We start from the raw sequence: 15,629 nt of genomic DNA on the forward strand, positions 1-15,629 counted from the left end.
CCGCCGCAGGGCGGGCGGGAGCGGGCCTCGGGGGGCCTCCTCGCGCCGGCCCGCGGCCCTGGGGTCCTTCTCGGCCTGTGCCCGGCCCCGGGGACTGGTTTTGAGCCGCGTTTCGGGTCCCTGAAGCGAGCGTGAGGTGCCACCCGCGGTCGGTGGGCTCCCCTCCCCCTGCGTGCCGGCTCCCGCGAGCGGGAGGGCGGTCGTGGGGGGAGAAAAGTTTTTGTCGCTGTTTCCATGCGGACTTTCTTGCAAATAATCTGGCGGTGCCTTGTGTTCCTGGCTGCAGGCCTCCTGGGCTTTGCCACGATTCTGCTTGCCCTTGCTTATTTTTCGTCTCATTTGATCTTCAGGGCCTGCGGGCAGTAGATCAGATTTCCTTTGGAAAGCGGTGAACAGCAGCAAAAGCACAGCAAGGCTTGCTCCCCGGGGTAAGGGGACCATCAGCTTCAGGAGATCCCTTCCTGGTTGTGCAGTCTCTAGAGTTGCACGAGGAACTGGACTGAGGAAGAAGTGCAAATGTAAAATAAACCGTTGAGTAAAAATTATTCTCAGTCTGGGTCAGGGAAATGCACTGTTTTGCAGTGGAGCTCATTACGTGGTTTTTGGCACACGCGAGGGATGTGAAAACTCCTTAAATTCTCAGATGGCCTGCCTGGAAGATAATTTTCTCAGCCCTGCTTTTAAAGATGAGAATGATAGTGAGAAGCAAAGCAGTACTGATGTTTGAGTAATGAAGCTTGAAAGCAGAGTAATGGCCAAAACATACAAAATTGACTGATGTTTTTGCTTTCTTATGGCTCTGTTAATCTTCAGATGTTTACAGTATGCAATTTTTAGGCAGCTTTCTCCTGCATGGCAGGTGCCCTGCTTCCTGCTTTGGGAAGGTTGGTGTCCAGTGGTGCTCTTGGCAACCAGAATGGTAATGGGGTCTCTGAAGTCAGTGAGTAGGGAGTGCTGGGGAGAGTGAGACCCAAGCCCTGTGGCTTAAACGGCACCTTATATTTGAGACCCAGCTTTTCCTGTGTCAGATTAATGTATTAACTTCTGCTATGGTTAGGTGATAAAATCAGACAAATTCATCTTCCCTGGGCAAGGGGAGCTGTGATTCTCTTCTCTTCTACTCAGTAGCACTGTGGCTGAATGGCCTGGGAAAGGATGACATGAGTTCCTGGTTTTTCTGTGCCTGATCTCTTCCTGCCTTGAATCTAGATTTTTTTTTTTCATTTAATAGTAATCCTGACGTGCATCTCCATTTATTCTTTAACAAAATACTGACTTGGCAAAATACCAACTTTCTGCTAGTGTTTCTCTCAGGTGGGTTTTCTGTTTGGCTCTTGCCTTTTTTATTTTTTGCCTGCTATCTGCTCTGCCTGTTGTCCTTTACACATGGTGCGTGCCTAGGGCAGAGCCTACCTGTTGGATGGGCTCCAAAGGTGAGCTGCCTGGAGGGGTCTGCGCTTCTTCAGTCCTGGTGGGCTTAGTATGAGAGGTGCTGAGTTAGTCTTCACGAGGTCTAAGTCGCTCTCTCCAGCAGAAACTTGGAGGGCAGAGGGGCAGTGGGCACATGGCAGTTGTCCACGCTCAGGATGTCATAGGCCTCAGCTGGCTTGAAAAATTGCTCATAAACCTCTTTGGTACGTGATCCAGGGAACATGGGTTGTAGCAAGATGGCTTTCTGACAGTAATTGTTGCATCTAGAGAGCAGATGTCAGTACTGTTGATGTAGTAGGGGTCGTGTTAGAGAGAGGGATTACTTGTTTACTGTGAAATACTTATAAAATATATCTAATGTCCCAGAACTTTATGGTGTACACCCTTTATGTTGATGCTTCTCTGGTTTAGGCTCTACTAGGTCTTCAGTCTTCCTTGGGCATCTCTCTGCTGATGGTCTTTGCATCTACTATATTAATAACAATTGCTTCTGAATTTTCAGCTCAGGCTTTGCTTTTTTGATTCTGATAAAACCCAAGAAGCATCCATTTTTGGGACAGCTTGTCTCTGCTTGAAATCCTTTTGCATTGTAGGCAAACATTTCATTTTACGTATGAAGCTGCTGAGCACAAAGGGTTAAATGTTCATGTTTGCCCCCAGCACTCCCCTCACTCGGCACACACTTTCTGAGGAACTGCTTTGTACGCCAATATTGGTTCCCTGACCTCTCCCCTGCACACACTCCAAAAAGCGCACCTCTGCTTTAGGCTCTGAGCTCCTGCATATTCCTTCAAAGTAATTGTGGAATGTGGGTCTGTTACTTAGTTGAGCAGTTCTCACTGTCTAACTTTACTGATCCAGGAGTTTAAATATTTTGGCTGCAGCTGTTCATATTAAGTCTTTGGGGACTGGAAAGAGAACTTAAATATCTTTATTTTTGGAGTTTTATGGGCTCGTTAGTAAGTTCTTTCACACTCGCCAACTTCTACAGTGTTTATGAACGGAGGATCTTTGGTCTTGAATGCTGAAACATCCATTTTCAGTGGTTTATATGGTGATAGCTACTAAAATTCCTAAGCTGAAATGGATCTGGAGGGAATATATTGAAACCCAAATTATTTATCACACTAAGGAATACTGGAATTATGCTCGGTTTCATAGTAGATGGTAAATATTTTAACTTAACATCTCTCAGTTGTTCTGTCAGTGTTAATGCTGACAATTTCTTTCCAGGTCTGTCTGTGAGAATCTGGGGATGTTGTATTTAGTGCAGCCTCCAGGAATGTAAACACGACCCCTTTCCAAACTTGAGAGTATGTAAAACTGCTTGGTAAACTTCAGGGGTTTATTTATTTTTCTTCCCATGCCTCCTCTTAATTAGGTTGCCTGTTATTCTGAGAGTCCTTAGTGATTTAAACCTCAATAAGACATATGTTTATGTGAAATATGAATATTCAGCTGCGTGAAACTTAGGAGATGTTATTTGGGCCAGTAAGAGTGCTTTTTTGAAGCTGAAATGCAGAAGCATTGCAAAAACAGAAGTAAAAATCAGGGTATGCTGTTTGTGTGGTGTGACTGTTGGGTTTTTTGTTGTTTTTTTCAATTTGCTGTTGCTGTTTAAGTAATTTGTGATAAATACAGCCTCTTCTGAGGGAGTGAGTCCTGCTTCTACAAAGCATTAGGTGCCTTTTGTTTAAAGCAAGTTGTAGAACTGTCAGTATGTTGAATCTGTCGAAACAGAATGTTGTAACAGATACAATTGTGTGGGGAGACTTACCAGCCTTTTTTAACTTATGTCCAGTTATAAGAAGCTGCATAGTAGATGGGTTTAGCTACACCCCAATCCTAACAGATGGCAGCAATTTCCAATTCAAATGGCAGTTGAAGTGGAGTCTTAAATGAAAGTAACTTCTAGTCCTTGCAAATAAAAACTTCTTACTGCTAAATGTAGGGGGCAAATAAATCAATACCCTAGGAAATCCCACCTCAAAAGGATTTTACATCTGAAGCAATTACTTGTTTCAGTATTCCTTGTATATTGATAAAACTAACATAAGATTTCTTTTATGCCAAGACCAAAGGAAATCTTCAATATTAATAAGATACAGATTTGATGATTAAATTTATGTATGAAGGTCAGGCAGTAGGCTGGGTGCGTGTGGCATCAGAGGTTTTGGTTACCCCATCCTGCTGCTAAACCTCTCTTAAATGTGGCATATTATATCTGTCCTGTATCTGTTATAAATGCTGCTCCTCTCAGAAGTGTGCAAGGGTCACTCAAAAGAGCTTTGCATCTTTGCTTCAGCATGGCAGGGAGCTGCACGAAGGCACATGGTTGCGTCCTCCCATTGCCTTGCTCTAGTGCAATGAGGGTCTTCCAAAATGCAGCAGGATTTGGGAATCCTTGTCCTCTCTGATGACTTTTGTCTTCTAGATGAGAAAGCTCCTACATAGGTGCTGTCTACAATTTGCTTGTGCTGTGCAGCGCTTCCATGTTCCTGAGAACCCTGTTCTGGTATAAGGGCAGCCACAGTAAGTGTGCTTGCAGTTATCAGCACGCTGATAAGTTCCTGCCATGAGCTGTTAACTGCCAGTCCTTCAGCTGGAGCGTGGTGATGGAAAGTACATGCTGCTTTATCAGTTGAAATCAGTTTATTTAAACCAATGCTCCTCAAATGGTGTTATGTGCTTCTGTAATGAACTTGAGTGTCAAAATGGGAGGAGTGGAGAGTGCCTTTGCCCTTCACTTGTGGTGAGCAGCAAAGCCGGGGGGAAGGGGCATGCTGCTCTGGGGATAGAGGCAGTGCTGTGGGCCTGGGAGGGGAAGGGGAAGTCTTGCAAAGTGGATGATACTTCACTTCTGTCCCTCCTTCTTCCACTCCAAACACAAGCTGGAGACTAAGGCAGTGTTCAGGTGGGACAGAAAGAGGAAGATGAAGGGGCCCAGTGGGTGTAGGATGTGAAGAAAGGGGAAAAGATAGCAGTAGGGAAACCTATATAAGTTAAACAGTGACTGAAGCCATCACCAAGGATTGTGGGTCATGTTCATTTTGGTGGGGTTTTTTGTTTGCTTTTTTTGTTGTGACTTCTCTGTGTCCCAAGAGCTAGTGTCTTAGAATTGTTGTTTTCCTCTAAGCCGAAGGGTTTTGACTGCAGTGGCACACGTGTTTCCCCCCCATGGCCCCCAGAGGAGAGAAAATGCCTAAAGCATGGAGAGGATATGCTTCCCGCAGGCTGTGGCTGCTCTGATTAATTTGCTATCAGATGAGCACATGTGATTGCTGCCTCAAACCAGGAAGGACGTCGTTTGGAAAACCAAGATTTTGCTGCTTCACCTTCCCTCCTCCCTTGAAGGGAATCATTAGGCTTTTTACGTAGGTTTTGGGTGTAAATAAACACTCGGGGAGTCAGCTAAATAGGCAGACCTGTTTAAATGGTGGCTTGTCCCTAGGAAGGTGTATTTCCAGGCCTGGCTTCTTGTTTGGTTTTGGGCCCGGGAATGTCTAAGGGAGGCATTCAAAACATTCCCTGTTTTGGGATTCCAAAATGTGCCAGCTAAGTGTAGTTGGCGAACAGTCCTCAGGGTGACAGCTTGAGCTGATCTAAGCTGTGGCTGTTGAATACTCCTTGCTTTTCTCCTGTGCCAACCCTGTTTTCCTTGTTTTATTGTTCACGTGGTCAGCTGGCTCAGATAACTGATAAAAGACTGCTGGTGTTGGTGGGAGAGGAGGAAAGAGGGAGATAGTGCAGTCCCAATTCTGATGGCTTAGGCTGCCATGGTACCACCTGCTTAAGCAGCAGTTTTAATGTTGCTGTGAGTGGGTACAAAAGCCTGCTACTGCCAGAAGGGATGCTCCTGCCACCCCTCCCGGCCATGTGTCCTCACTGCTCCTTTCTGTTGGCACAGATGTTCACCTCACCTGAGTTAGATCAGATCTTGATCCAGCTAAAAACTGTCTCAGCAGACAAAACATTTGTGCTGGCTTAGCTTTCCGAATGTTTTGATGTGTAGAGCAAAACTGGCAGTGCATGGCAGATCTTGAGCTGCCCAGCGCTGCCTGGTGAGACTGGACGGCAGTCCTGTGACCAGCTGCTGGCCTTGTCACACTGTGCCTCCCTGCTGCCCGGGGCTGCTTGCTCTGGCCAGGCTCCCAAGCATGTTTCTGTACAGCAGGTAAGGTGGTGTGTATGTGCTGATGGTGCAGCACGATCCACTGCTCTCGGGGCAGAAGGGCATACCCTGCGTGCTTCTGGGCAAATGCTTGCTGAGAGTGACTGTGGAAGCGTAGCTTAACTTTTGCTGCTTCTAATCTGCCTCTCTTGGTTGTGGTTTCACAACAATACAAAAAAAAAAATCCCCAAAACCCACCACTGCAAAAACCTGATTAGTTCACTGTCAGCTTGGCTCCCTGAGCTGGCTCAATCTGCAATAAGGGAAAATGCACAACTGCAGTTGTGCTGGGAGTGTCATTGAAAGGAGGACTCTGTGCTTCTCCTGTCTAGTTCTGAGAGAGCATCTGGGAAATTTTCTAGGGAAATTTTCTAGTGGCTTTTCTCTCCTGAATCTTTGGGACAAATCTAAATTAAGGAGTGACTCTGTGTGTGTATTGACTTTACATGGATTTGAAATGCATTAGGACATAGCTAATTAAGTGTCTCAAAAAGGCTGCTAGTCCCGAACTGAAACTTACTGTAATCTTTTTTTAAAAACAAACAAGCTCACAGCTATATTAAAAAACAAACAAACAAAAAACATACTAAGCTTGAAAAACAGCTGTTGGAATCTCTTCTAGGTCTTCAAATGTATGACACAGACATGTGCATCTTGAATTTTCAAGGGTCTGTAACATGGCAAACAGCCTCAGTTTTGGTAAGTCATGTCATAGACATTTTTATTAATTATGTCTTTCTTCCTTGCCCCCAGGTTTTATTTGGATTGTAGCATAGAGGCACTATGTACTCGGAGTGGAGATCCTTGCATCTTGTCATTCAAAATGATCAGGGTAATACCAGCGTACTTCACAGCTATCCTGAAAACGTGGGGAGAGAAGTGGCAAATGCAGTGGTGCGTCCTCTTGGACAAGCTTTAATTACATCATCCGTTGGAAGTGAGAGTTTACTAAAAACAGACAAAGAAGTAAGTGCATTTCCTTGGAGATCATAGTTTCCTTCATGCTAGAGTGGAAACGTAATGATTTTCTATAGCCTCTTTTATTTTTCTCTCTTTAATAGTCCAAGTTTTATCAAATGTGCTATACTTTTATGTTAGTAATCTACATAAGGCTTCTATTAACAGCTAGTTCATAGCAATGGTGTACTTCATGACCTAGTAGTAAGTGTTTACCTGAGCTACCAGGAAGCTCAGGCTAAAGCAAAAAAAAACCCAAACAAACTAACACCCACCATAAAGCCTTTCTAATTACCTTCATTTTTAAAGCAACAGTATGTGACTTTTAAAAAAAGTCTTTGTATAGTACAATACAAATATTGAATTTGAAAATCTTACATGACATCAGCTCTTGTGTGTGTTGAAGAGTTCTCTCTACAGGTTAGACTAAAGACATTCAGGATTTAGTGCTTTGCCATTTATTCATAATCTTCATAATGTCATGATATACGAATTAATGACTTGGTGTTTTCATGCAGTGTATGTTAACTAGAGTTGCCCGTACCACATAACTACTGTTGTTTTGTTGAGTTAGAACCAATGTGCACTGACGATTGTTTACTTGCTAATATTTATTTTTAATAAATATTTATTTTTGCTTTGTGTTTGGTTAGGTAAAATGGACTATGGAGGTGGTTTGTTATGGACTGACCCTCCCTCTGGATGGCGATACTGTGAAATACTGTGTCGATGTATATACAGATTGGATTATGGCTCTTGTATTACCTAAGGACTCCATTCCTTTACCAGTTATTAAGGAACCAAACCTTTATGTTCAAAGCATTCTCAAACATCTCCAAAATCTCTTTGTACCAAGGTAAGTGTTAGGGCTGGGACACGCAGGAGGCTCAGGAATTCGAAGCTGTAGTCAGCAGGTAACCTGTCAAAGAGGCCTGATGAGCCATGGAGGCTCTTGATTAAAATAAGACTGTCACTGCAAAGGTAGGAGGAAGGTGTCTCTCCAAACCTGTTTTGTAATTTTCAGTAGCAAATTGAGTTGTTGCTGCTGTGTTTAGGTAATTAGAATTACAGATCGTTCATAGACTTGAATGTTTACTGTTTTAAGACCTTCAAGAACCATCTCTATTAAATGACTGGAGGGCGGGGGGAAAGGTTAGATAGCACCACTGTGTGACCACGTGCTTGTTATTGTGTAAAACTGAGATAACTAAGAGCACATCATGGCAATCCCATGCTTTGTTTGCTCAAGACTTGACCACATTTCTGATGTGCTGGAGCATCTTGTAGTAAGTGGCTGCTTTGTGCCTGCATCTTGCTGCCTGTTAAATGGGCATTATTATGCTGACTGTCTTTCGCTGGTAGCTCTGAAAGAATCCTGTAGAGGCGTGCTTGCTATTTGACAACCTGGTGTTACACGAGACGTCCTTAGATGATAATGTTGAGATACACATGCTTCTAGGTCTTGGACAAAGTTATATTGTCAGAGTGCTCAAACATCATACTTGGTTTATAGTTTATGACAAGTTTAGCTGCTTGTTGGATAAGTAAGAGGATATTATTTAATGGTGCCCTGTGAAACAGTACTTAAATATTAGCTACCTGAAATTACTTGAGATCAACGTTTAGTATGTTAAGTACCAGATCATCTGCTTTTATCAGTATTAATAATGTATCCCTGCAAGTGGCCTTCAGAGTGCTCTGCTGCGCTTGGATCACTTAACTTTACCTGAAGGCTTTGTTAATAAAGGGCTTTGAATAATAACTTGCTATTTATTCATTGCTTCAAAGTCTACCACCTAACCTTAGTTGTCATGGCTCTCAAATTGTAGTGAGAAAGGCATTTTAAATTCCCATTAAAGGATGGTCAGGGCAATGGCACAAATCTGAGGAAAGCATACTTCTGGATAAGACTTCTGCAGAAGGTTGTCTCTAAGCTTTAATACATGCAGAATAGCCTACTGTCTGGCAACCTTTATTCCTTTGGCACAGCAGAGAATGAATTCTTCACTAGTCCATTAAATAGTTCTTGCTATGATCCCTTGACTGCTTTCACACCAGGGGCCCTGGTAGCAGGCAGTTCAGTAGTCCTGTTTCTTGCATGCTGTTGGCACAAGCTGCCATTCCCCCCTTCTCTCCCAACTTCGTTGATGGAGCTCGATGCCGGGTGGTAGACTGACCATGATGGCTGTTGAATGAAATAATTAACATCCAGAGACAGGGAGGGCTGGAAAATCATTACTTTAAACACTTCCCCCGCCCCCCGGTATAACTATTCTATTGTTTTTCTTTCAAAAGCTTCTGAGATATATCTGAAATACTGTTTTTCATGGCTGTTGCTGTCAACACTTGATGTTCAAGTCCCTACTCTGTTTTCAAGAAAAAGAACTTAAAGTTCATGTTTTGTCCTCCAGGGAGCTGTGTTCAGAATTCACTTCAGCAACAGGAAGACATTCTGTAATGGAAATTAAATGCAGAACTGAGTTGTGCACACCTTGCTTGAGTGAAAGCAAAGGCTTATATTCTTATGTGTCTGTGGAGGGGAAGAGGACAATTTCTGGTTTTAACGAATTGATGCAGGCTGCTGGTGCTGATGGGCTCCTGTAGAATACTTACCAGGAGCTCTAGTAGCAACCTGCATTGAACTATCTCCTGGAAAAATCTCCTGTTCTTGTGTTGAAAATACTAAGCCTTTATTATAAGCCTATGTCCTATGGAGGGTTGTGATTAAAATAGCTTCCTTCCTCATCCTGGTTTCCTGGAAATGACATAGCTGTTGGTTTGGCTGCCTTAAAAGTGGTGGCCCAAAGTTGTGGTGAGGGTTTCAGACCCTGAGGAGGATGTATAGTTGAGGTGTGAAATGCAGCAGCCTTAAGTGAGCAGTTCAACTTAAATACACCAAATACAAAGCAGGTTTGTATAAATCATTCTAGTTTGAATGCTCAGCTGAATCAAATGTTTACATGCACAGTCCTTGAAATAGTGTGGTGCTGAAAAATAAGAACAGTGAAACATGAGTGAGTCAGGTTGCCTTTCCTCTGTCTGCCGGACTGACTAGAGAGGGGGTGCTTGCATCCTTCCCTCCAGCACTGACCTTCTGTCCACCCTAATGAAATGAACACTTCTTTTCTTGATGTATTTGAGCAGTCCCCATGCAACACCCAGGCTTTCTGTCTCTAGCGACCCTACGATATTCAGGAAGCCTTGCAGATTACTTAAGCAGCAGCGGTAGTTACTGCTGTGAGATAAAGTTTCAGTGCTGCAAACTCTTGTTGGAAGCACAGAAAGAAAATACAAGAACTCTCTCCCCCTGCCTCCCTTCCCCAGGAGATTGAGGTGTAGATACCAGGGTCTTCTGTGCAACTAAAATGTCTGGAATTGTTTGAGACCATGGAACATGTGACTGTCCAAGTGTAATAGACACTTTTTTGTAATAACTTCTGCTTCTCATAGGAAATCATGAGAACAGTTCTTGTTGCAAACAAGTGTGGGAATGAAAAGGCCAGGTTCTGTAGAAATACAGACATGAGTCTGGCAAACTTTGGTTGCAGCATTTTGCATTCAGTTGACTTTGTGGACAAGAGGAACTGGTAGGTGGATGGGGACTTCAGAGTTGCCTTTACCAGATTAGCTCAGAATTATCCCATTAGTCATCTTGCATATGGAGCTCCTACGTGTTAGCCCCCTTCATATAGATTCCCTAAATCATTAGGGAAACAAGTCTTGAAACAGGCTTTGAAACTTCAAGCCTATCAAGATTAAGGTTATCTCTTGATTGAAGTATCTGCTCTGTTGTTGCTCAGGGGAAAAATAGTGCTATAACCAAGGCAGGGCTTACTTGTCCCAAGCTTTGTTGTTCTACGGAGACTGTCTGTTAGGATCTAGCACTAGCATCAAGCAACCCACTGAAGTCCTGAACTGTGACTAGTAGTCTGCAATTTTGCATTAGATACTATCTTGTCTCTTTGTAATTTTGTTTCCAGTACTGTAATACAACATTTATTCTATCAAGATGAGAGTTGATAGTATTTTTAAAGTGTGTCTGTCAATAAGTGATCTCAATGTGAGCTACTATTCTCTAAGAAGAGTGGATCTCTATCTAGTGGATCAGCATGTTCTTAAGATGCTTACCATGCAACATGACTTGTGGGTTACACCACATTGAAAATGTTTGGTAGGAATCTGGTAATACTACTTAACAGTCCAGTGGAAGGTAATATTTTATGATTTTTTGGTCATCCTTTCAGTAAGTGGTAGGAGGGATGAGGAAATGGCTTACAAGTTGAAATATGGCTTGCATATATTGCACACTCCAATTTGTAGTCTCCTCTTCCACCCTTTTAAACTTTAGGCTTCCTCAACTTTGTCACCAGTGTCCTCAGATACTGTCCAGAATGTTTCATGTTACTATTTTGTACCTGTTCTGCCTTGTCCAAACTAACTGATGGGAAGAGAGTGTGCTGCTTCTGCAACACTTCATGTTGAGTGACTCAGCAGTGACAGTGTGGAACTGGTTGTTAATATAGGGAAAACCTTGATAATATCAACTTGTTCCCTGTCTTCCTTACTTATCCCCTCTTCCTTTAATCTGATTTTCCTATTTAGTGACCCTCTTCTAGTTTTTTTTTTCCCTAAATCCAAAGAGTTGGGGGTAAGAGTTGGACCTACATTTGGAAGCAAGAAGAGAACTAGGAAGAACTTTAATTAGTTTGCTAACAATATTTTCTCCTAATTTTGCCATTTTCCTTCTGATTTATTTAAGTAACAATTAGTAATGTCTCAACTACATTCTCATTGTTTGGTCTAAGATAAATTCCTTTGGGATAATGGGTTGTGCTTGCTCCAGTTAGTGTTCACTCTATGGCGGGGGGGGTTGTGTCACGTAGAGAAGAATGTTCTGTGTCACAGAATGTCACAGTCACGTAGAGAAGAATGTCACAGTACATCTTGTACTCATTAAGGCAGTTAGGATGCTTAGAGACAGAGTTAGGGTGCATAGAAGCATATTAGCTCATGTTCTTGGCTTTTGTTCAATAATATTGATGTTTCCTCTTGTAATTGCTCAAAGTTCAGATTATTGTATACATCACTTTATAGTTCTTGTTCAGAGACTCAAGTATTGTTTTCTTCTCTTGCAGGCCAGACCCAGGATCTAGTCAGATTAGATTGTGCTTGCAGGTTTTGAAAGCTGTCCAGAAACTGGCTCGCGAATCGACAATTATGGCAAGAGAAACCTGGGAGGTTTTGTTATTATTTCTTCTTCAGATCAATGACACGCTTCTAGCAGCTCCAACTGTGCAAGGTTCATGTTCAACTTCCATTTGGTTCAATTACTGGAAAAACCTTTGGCTCTGCTTGATGTTGAGCTGCCAGGGGGATGGGGGAAACCTGTTAAAAGCTCTTAGTAGCCACCAAAGTACAATAGCTCGCTCCTAATTCTGCTACACTACTCTGAAATAAAGCATTGTCAGAAAAGACTGAATGATTTGGAGCTGAGTTCTCCTGAATGTATTTTTGCAGAACAATGACTCTGTACAGGATCAGTTCATAGTGAAGGGTTGCAGATAATGCTGTTCCCTATTTGTTTCACTGAAACCCCTGTGTGTCTTGCTGTTTGGCCTGCCTACTGGAAAATAAGGCAGCGTAAGATCAGTGAATTCCCAGTGTCCCTTAGTGACACACATATGTGGCTGCACTTTATATATTGTGTTTGGTCTTGTAAAAAGGCTAATTCGCTGTAGGAAGCAATCAGGAATCACTCTTAAATGAAAAAGATGAAAAAATGAACTTAAGAATCTTTACGCACTTAAACTGAAACCATCTTGGGGAGATATTTGAAGTTATTTAGATTGAATACTCACTAAAGGCATGCTTTGTTTCTCTTATAAGGTGGCATTGCTGAGAATCTGGCTGAAAAATTAATTGGCGTGCTGTTTGAGGTGTGGTTACTAGCTTGTACACGGTGCTTTCCAACACCACCTTACTGGAAAACTGCCAAAGAGATGGTGGCCAACTGGCGACATCACCCTGCAGTAGTTGAGCAGTGGAGCAAGGTCATCTGTGCCCTTACATCCAGGTAGGAGAAATCTCATGGAAATAAACACACGTGTATGGGAATGATTGTTATACATGTTTTTCTCTGGAGTTGCTTATTTGTGGAATGCACAGCAATCCAAAAGTGAATGAGCAAAACAAAGGGAGAGATCTTGCTAGTATCCTTGGCCTTTACTGTTTGTGTGTGTGTCTTTGTTCTGCAAGCGAAGATCTGAATTGGATCGTCTCTGTTATTGTGTAATCTCAGCATCTCTCTGATATTTAGCACTTTACAGTGTGTATATTAGTCTCCATCACTGTGACTCTTCGTCATGTCCCATGAAAAATGAGTCATGAATATTGGTGTAGCATTATAGTCTGTATGTTTAATGGCAGTCACCACCAAAATTATTAGGTGCTTGTTACTCCTGTGAGTTGCTGTGTTTGAGGTAACTCTTGGCCTCTGCCTCTCCTGCCCTGCGGAACTGAAGCTGTGCTATGGCTGCCCGGCGCTTGTGCCCTGGCAGTAGGGATGTGATGGGCCAGAGGCAGGCTGCAGGCTCTCCTCTGGGCAGTGGCACTCCTCCAGAGAGTATCGAGGAGAGCTGTACCAAGCCTTGCTGGGCATGGGAACAGTGAGGACTTTTGGGCTGTGGGAGAGGTTAGGCTGTAGCAGAAAGGCCCTGGACAGTGAGGGGTGTCTCAGTACCCTTAATACTGGGGTCTTTGTGGTATGAAGTCTTTGCAGGACAAATCTCAGCCTCTTGGAGGAAAGAACTAGATTAATTGGTGAGAGGAAGGGGTCTAAGTCTCCTCCTCCCAGCTCTCCTGAGACGTCAATAACCATTTCTATGAAAGTTCAAAGATGTATTAAAATTGCCGCACTGTGGAAAAATTCAATAGTATGCTTTTCTGCAAGGGTTTATTTTAACACTGAAAACTTTTGCTTTTGAATTATTTGTCAAAATCCCAAGTGTGGATAGATATTCCCCCCCCCCCGGTTATGCAGCTACTTGTTAAATGTGTGGGAAATAAAGCTGCAATACAAGTTCTGCGTATTTCCCACGCTATTTCTTTAGCTATTTTTAGCTCATTAGATTTAGTGTTGCATAACACAAAATATTTCATGATTCACTGATCTGAAAAGAACAGCTCTGTCTCAAAACATGCGTTGGTGTTCTGCTCCATGCATTATGCCCACACTTTATCTTCCACTGTTGACTAATAGTCTTAGTTCTGTTGATGCATAGTAATCTGCAGGTTTTCTGTAATGTTTTAGTCTGCTGTTCAGTGATGTTGATTTACGCCTAATACATAGAAAGCTGAACTTCTCTGAGGCTAACTTTATGTTCAGTGGTATTTTAAGCTGCACTTTTAACACTTCAGTGAAGCTCCAGCTTCAACAGTTAAAGTGCTGTTTTAGTAAACAGTTTTCTGAATTGGGTTATTAGCAATAAGCTGGGAGTAAACGTCTCAACTTAAAGCCGTATGGAAAATTATATTTGGAAATCTGTACACATATGCAATGTTTAATCTGTATCCGTGGCTATGACTTCATAGCCGGATGAAACTAGGGTCTTACTTGTGTTGCCATACCAATAGATACTTCTTTTACCCATCTAGGGTGTTTTAACTCTATTTTAACTGTCTTGGATGTGTGGATTGCAATTTGTTTCTGTTTTCAGTCATTCTTGAAAATGTCCCAAATTTCAGTTAAGATTTGGCCATGCTCCTTTGAAAACTGATTTCTTGCAGCTCATAAGGGGAGAATTGTGAAGTAGTGCAGTCTACTGCAGAAGAGAGATGTGGGGCATGACTTAGCATGGGGTGTGCCCAGATCTTTCTGGGTTTGTCAGAGCTAGGTAATTCCTCATCAAAAACCTGCTATGTGGTGATGCCTCTGGGGCACTAAATGTAAGTGGGTGCTGGGGCATCAGTGTGGCATACTGGAAAGCAGTTACTGCTTGGTACAGGTGTGTTCATTTCTGGTTTGGATTTGAAGAAGGCCTCGTGTCCTAAAGCTCACTTGCTTTTCTGTCCGAGCTAGTTACTATGATAGCCTGTGATTTCAAATACACTGAGTGTGTTTTACATTAGTTGGCTGCAAGTTACTGTAGTGCCCAGTGCTGGGTGAAGCAGGAGATGGTAATTCAGCCTATTTAACTCTTGGTTTAGGAGTCAGCCATAGACTTCTGTTTTCCCCCCATTTCTCCTAGTTGTAATGACTTTATCTCTGTAAAACTATGTATCTTTATAAGTGGGCAATGATGAATGGGACATTTCTTGTCCATTACAAGCAACTCTTAGCTTAGAAATAAGGACACAATAACTGAAGCAAGAAATGGTGCTAAAAGTGAGTTTAGCTTAGGAAAAGACAAAAACTGATTTCTGGGAATGCTAGGATATTGAGAAGGTGCAACTTAGATCTCTTCCATCCTTTTAGAGAACACCAAGATTATGTTGATCGGGGAAACTGATCTATAAGTTTGCAAAGCTGGGGATGAAGGAGGGGTCAAATCAGACAGCAGTGGCTCACTGAAGGTTATTGGTGACTCGTCAGGTAGTTACAGCACTTCTAGGGAAAGATCTCCATTTACCTAAGCCATTATCCTCATGATACTGCATTGCTGTGAAGCCCTCTGCGGGTTTGCTCTTCACTGTTCTGCAACTCCCAGCTTCTGCAAAACATAGTGCATCTTTTTTGAAGAGCTTGCTACTCTGTGGATTGCAAATCCTGTGCTGCTTGTAGGATAGTGTCCTGGTTTCAGCAGGGATAGTTAATTTCCTTCCTGGTAGCTGGTACAGTGCTGTGTTTTGGATTTAGGATGAGAACAAAGTTGATAACACACCGATGTTTTAGTTGTTGCTGAGCAGTGCTTACACTAGTCAAGGACTTTTCAGCTTCCCATGCTCTACCGACTGAGCAGGCTGGAGGTGCACAAGAAGCTGGGAGGGGGCACAGCCAGGACAGCTGACCCCAACTGGCCAAAGGGACATTCCATACCATGGGACGTCGTGCTCAGTACATAAACTGGGGGAA

At 42.8% G+C, this 15,629-nt stretch overlaps 1 protein-coding gene across 4 annotated transcripts in view; it reads left to right on the forward strand.

The window, feature by feature from the left end:
• Nucleotides 1–6,343: 6,343 nt before the first annotated feature.
• RALGAPB (Ral GTPase activating protein non-catalytic beta subunit) overlaps nucleotides 6,344–15,629 on the forward strand; it is a 66,020-nt gene continuing 56,734 nt past the window's right edge. For 2 of the 4 annotated variants that reach the window (XM_009283248.2, XM_009283249.2), the window contains exons 1-4: nucleotides 6,359–6,568; nucleotides 7,213–7,415; nucleotides 11,695–11,858; nucleotides 12,446–12,632. In XM_009283248.2, the coding sequence (XP_009281523.1) occupies nucleotides 6,386–6,568; nucleotides 7,213–7,415; nucleotides 11,695–11,858; nucleotides 12,446–12,632 (737 nt within the window). In that variant the 5' untranslated portion in view covers nucleotides 6,359–6,385. Of the gene's footprint in view, nucleotides 6,569–7,212; nucleotides 7,416–11,694; nucleotides 11,859–12,445; nucleotides 12,633–15,629 lie in introns of all 4 variants that reach the window. The other 2 variants (XM_009283251.2, XM_009283250.2) reach the window with 2 other exon arrangements.

The sequence above is a fragment of the Aptenodytes forsteri genome, unplaced genomic scaffold (assembly GCF_000699145.1).
Source record: "Aptenodytes forsteri isolate BGI_AS27 unplaced genomic scaffold, ASM69914v1 Scaffold38, whole genome shotgun sequence".
Lineage (NCBI taxonomy): Eukaryota > Metazoa > Chordata > Aves > Sphenisciformes > Spheniscidae > Aptenodytes > Aptenodytes forsteri.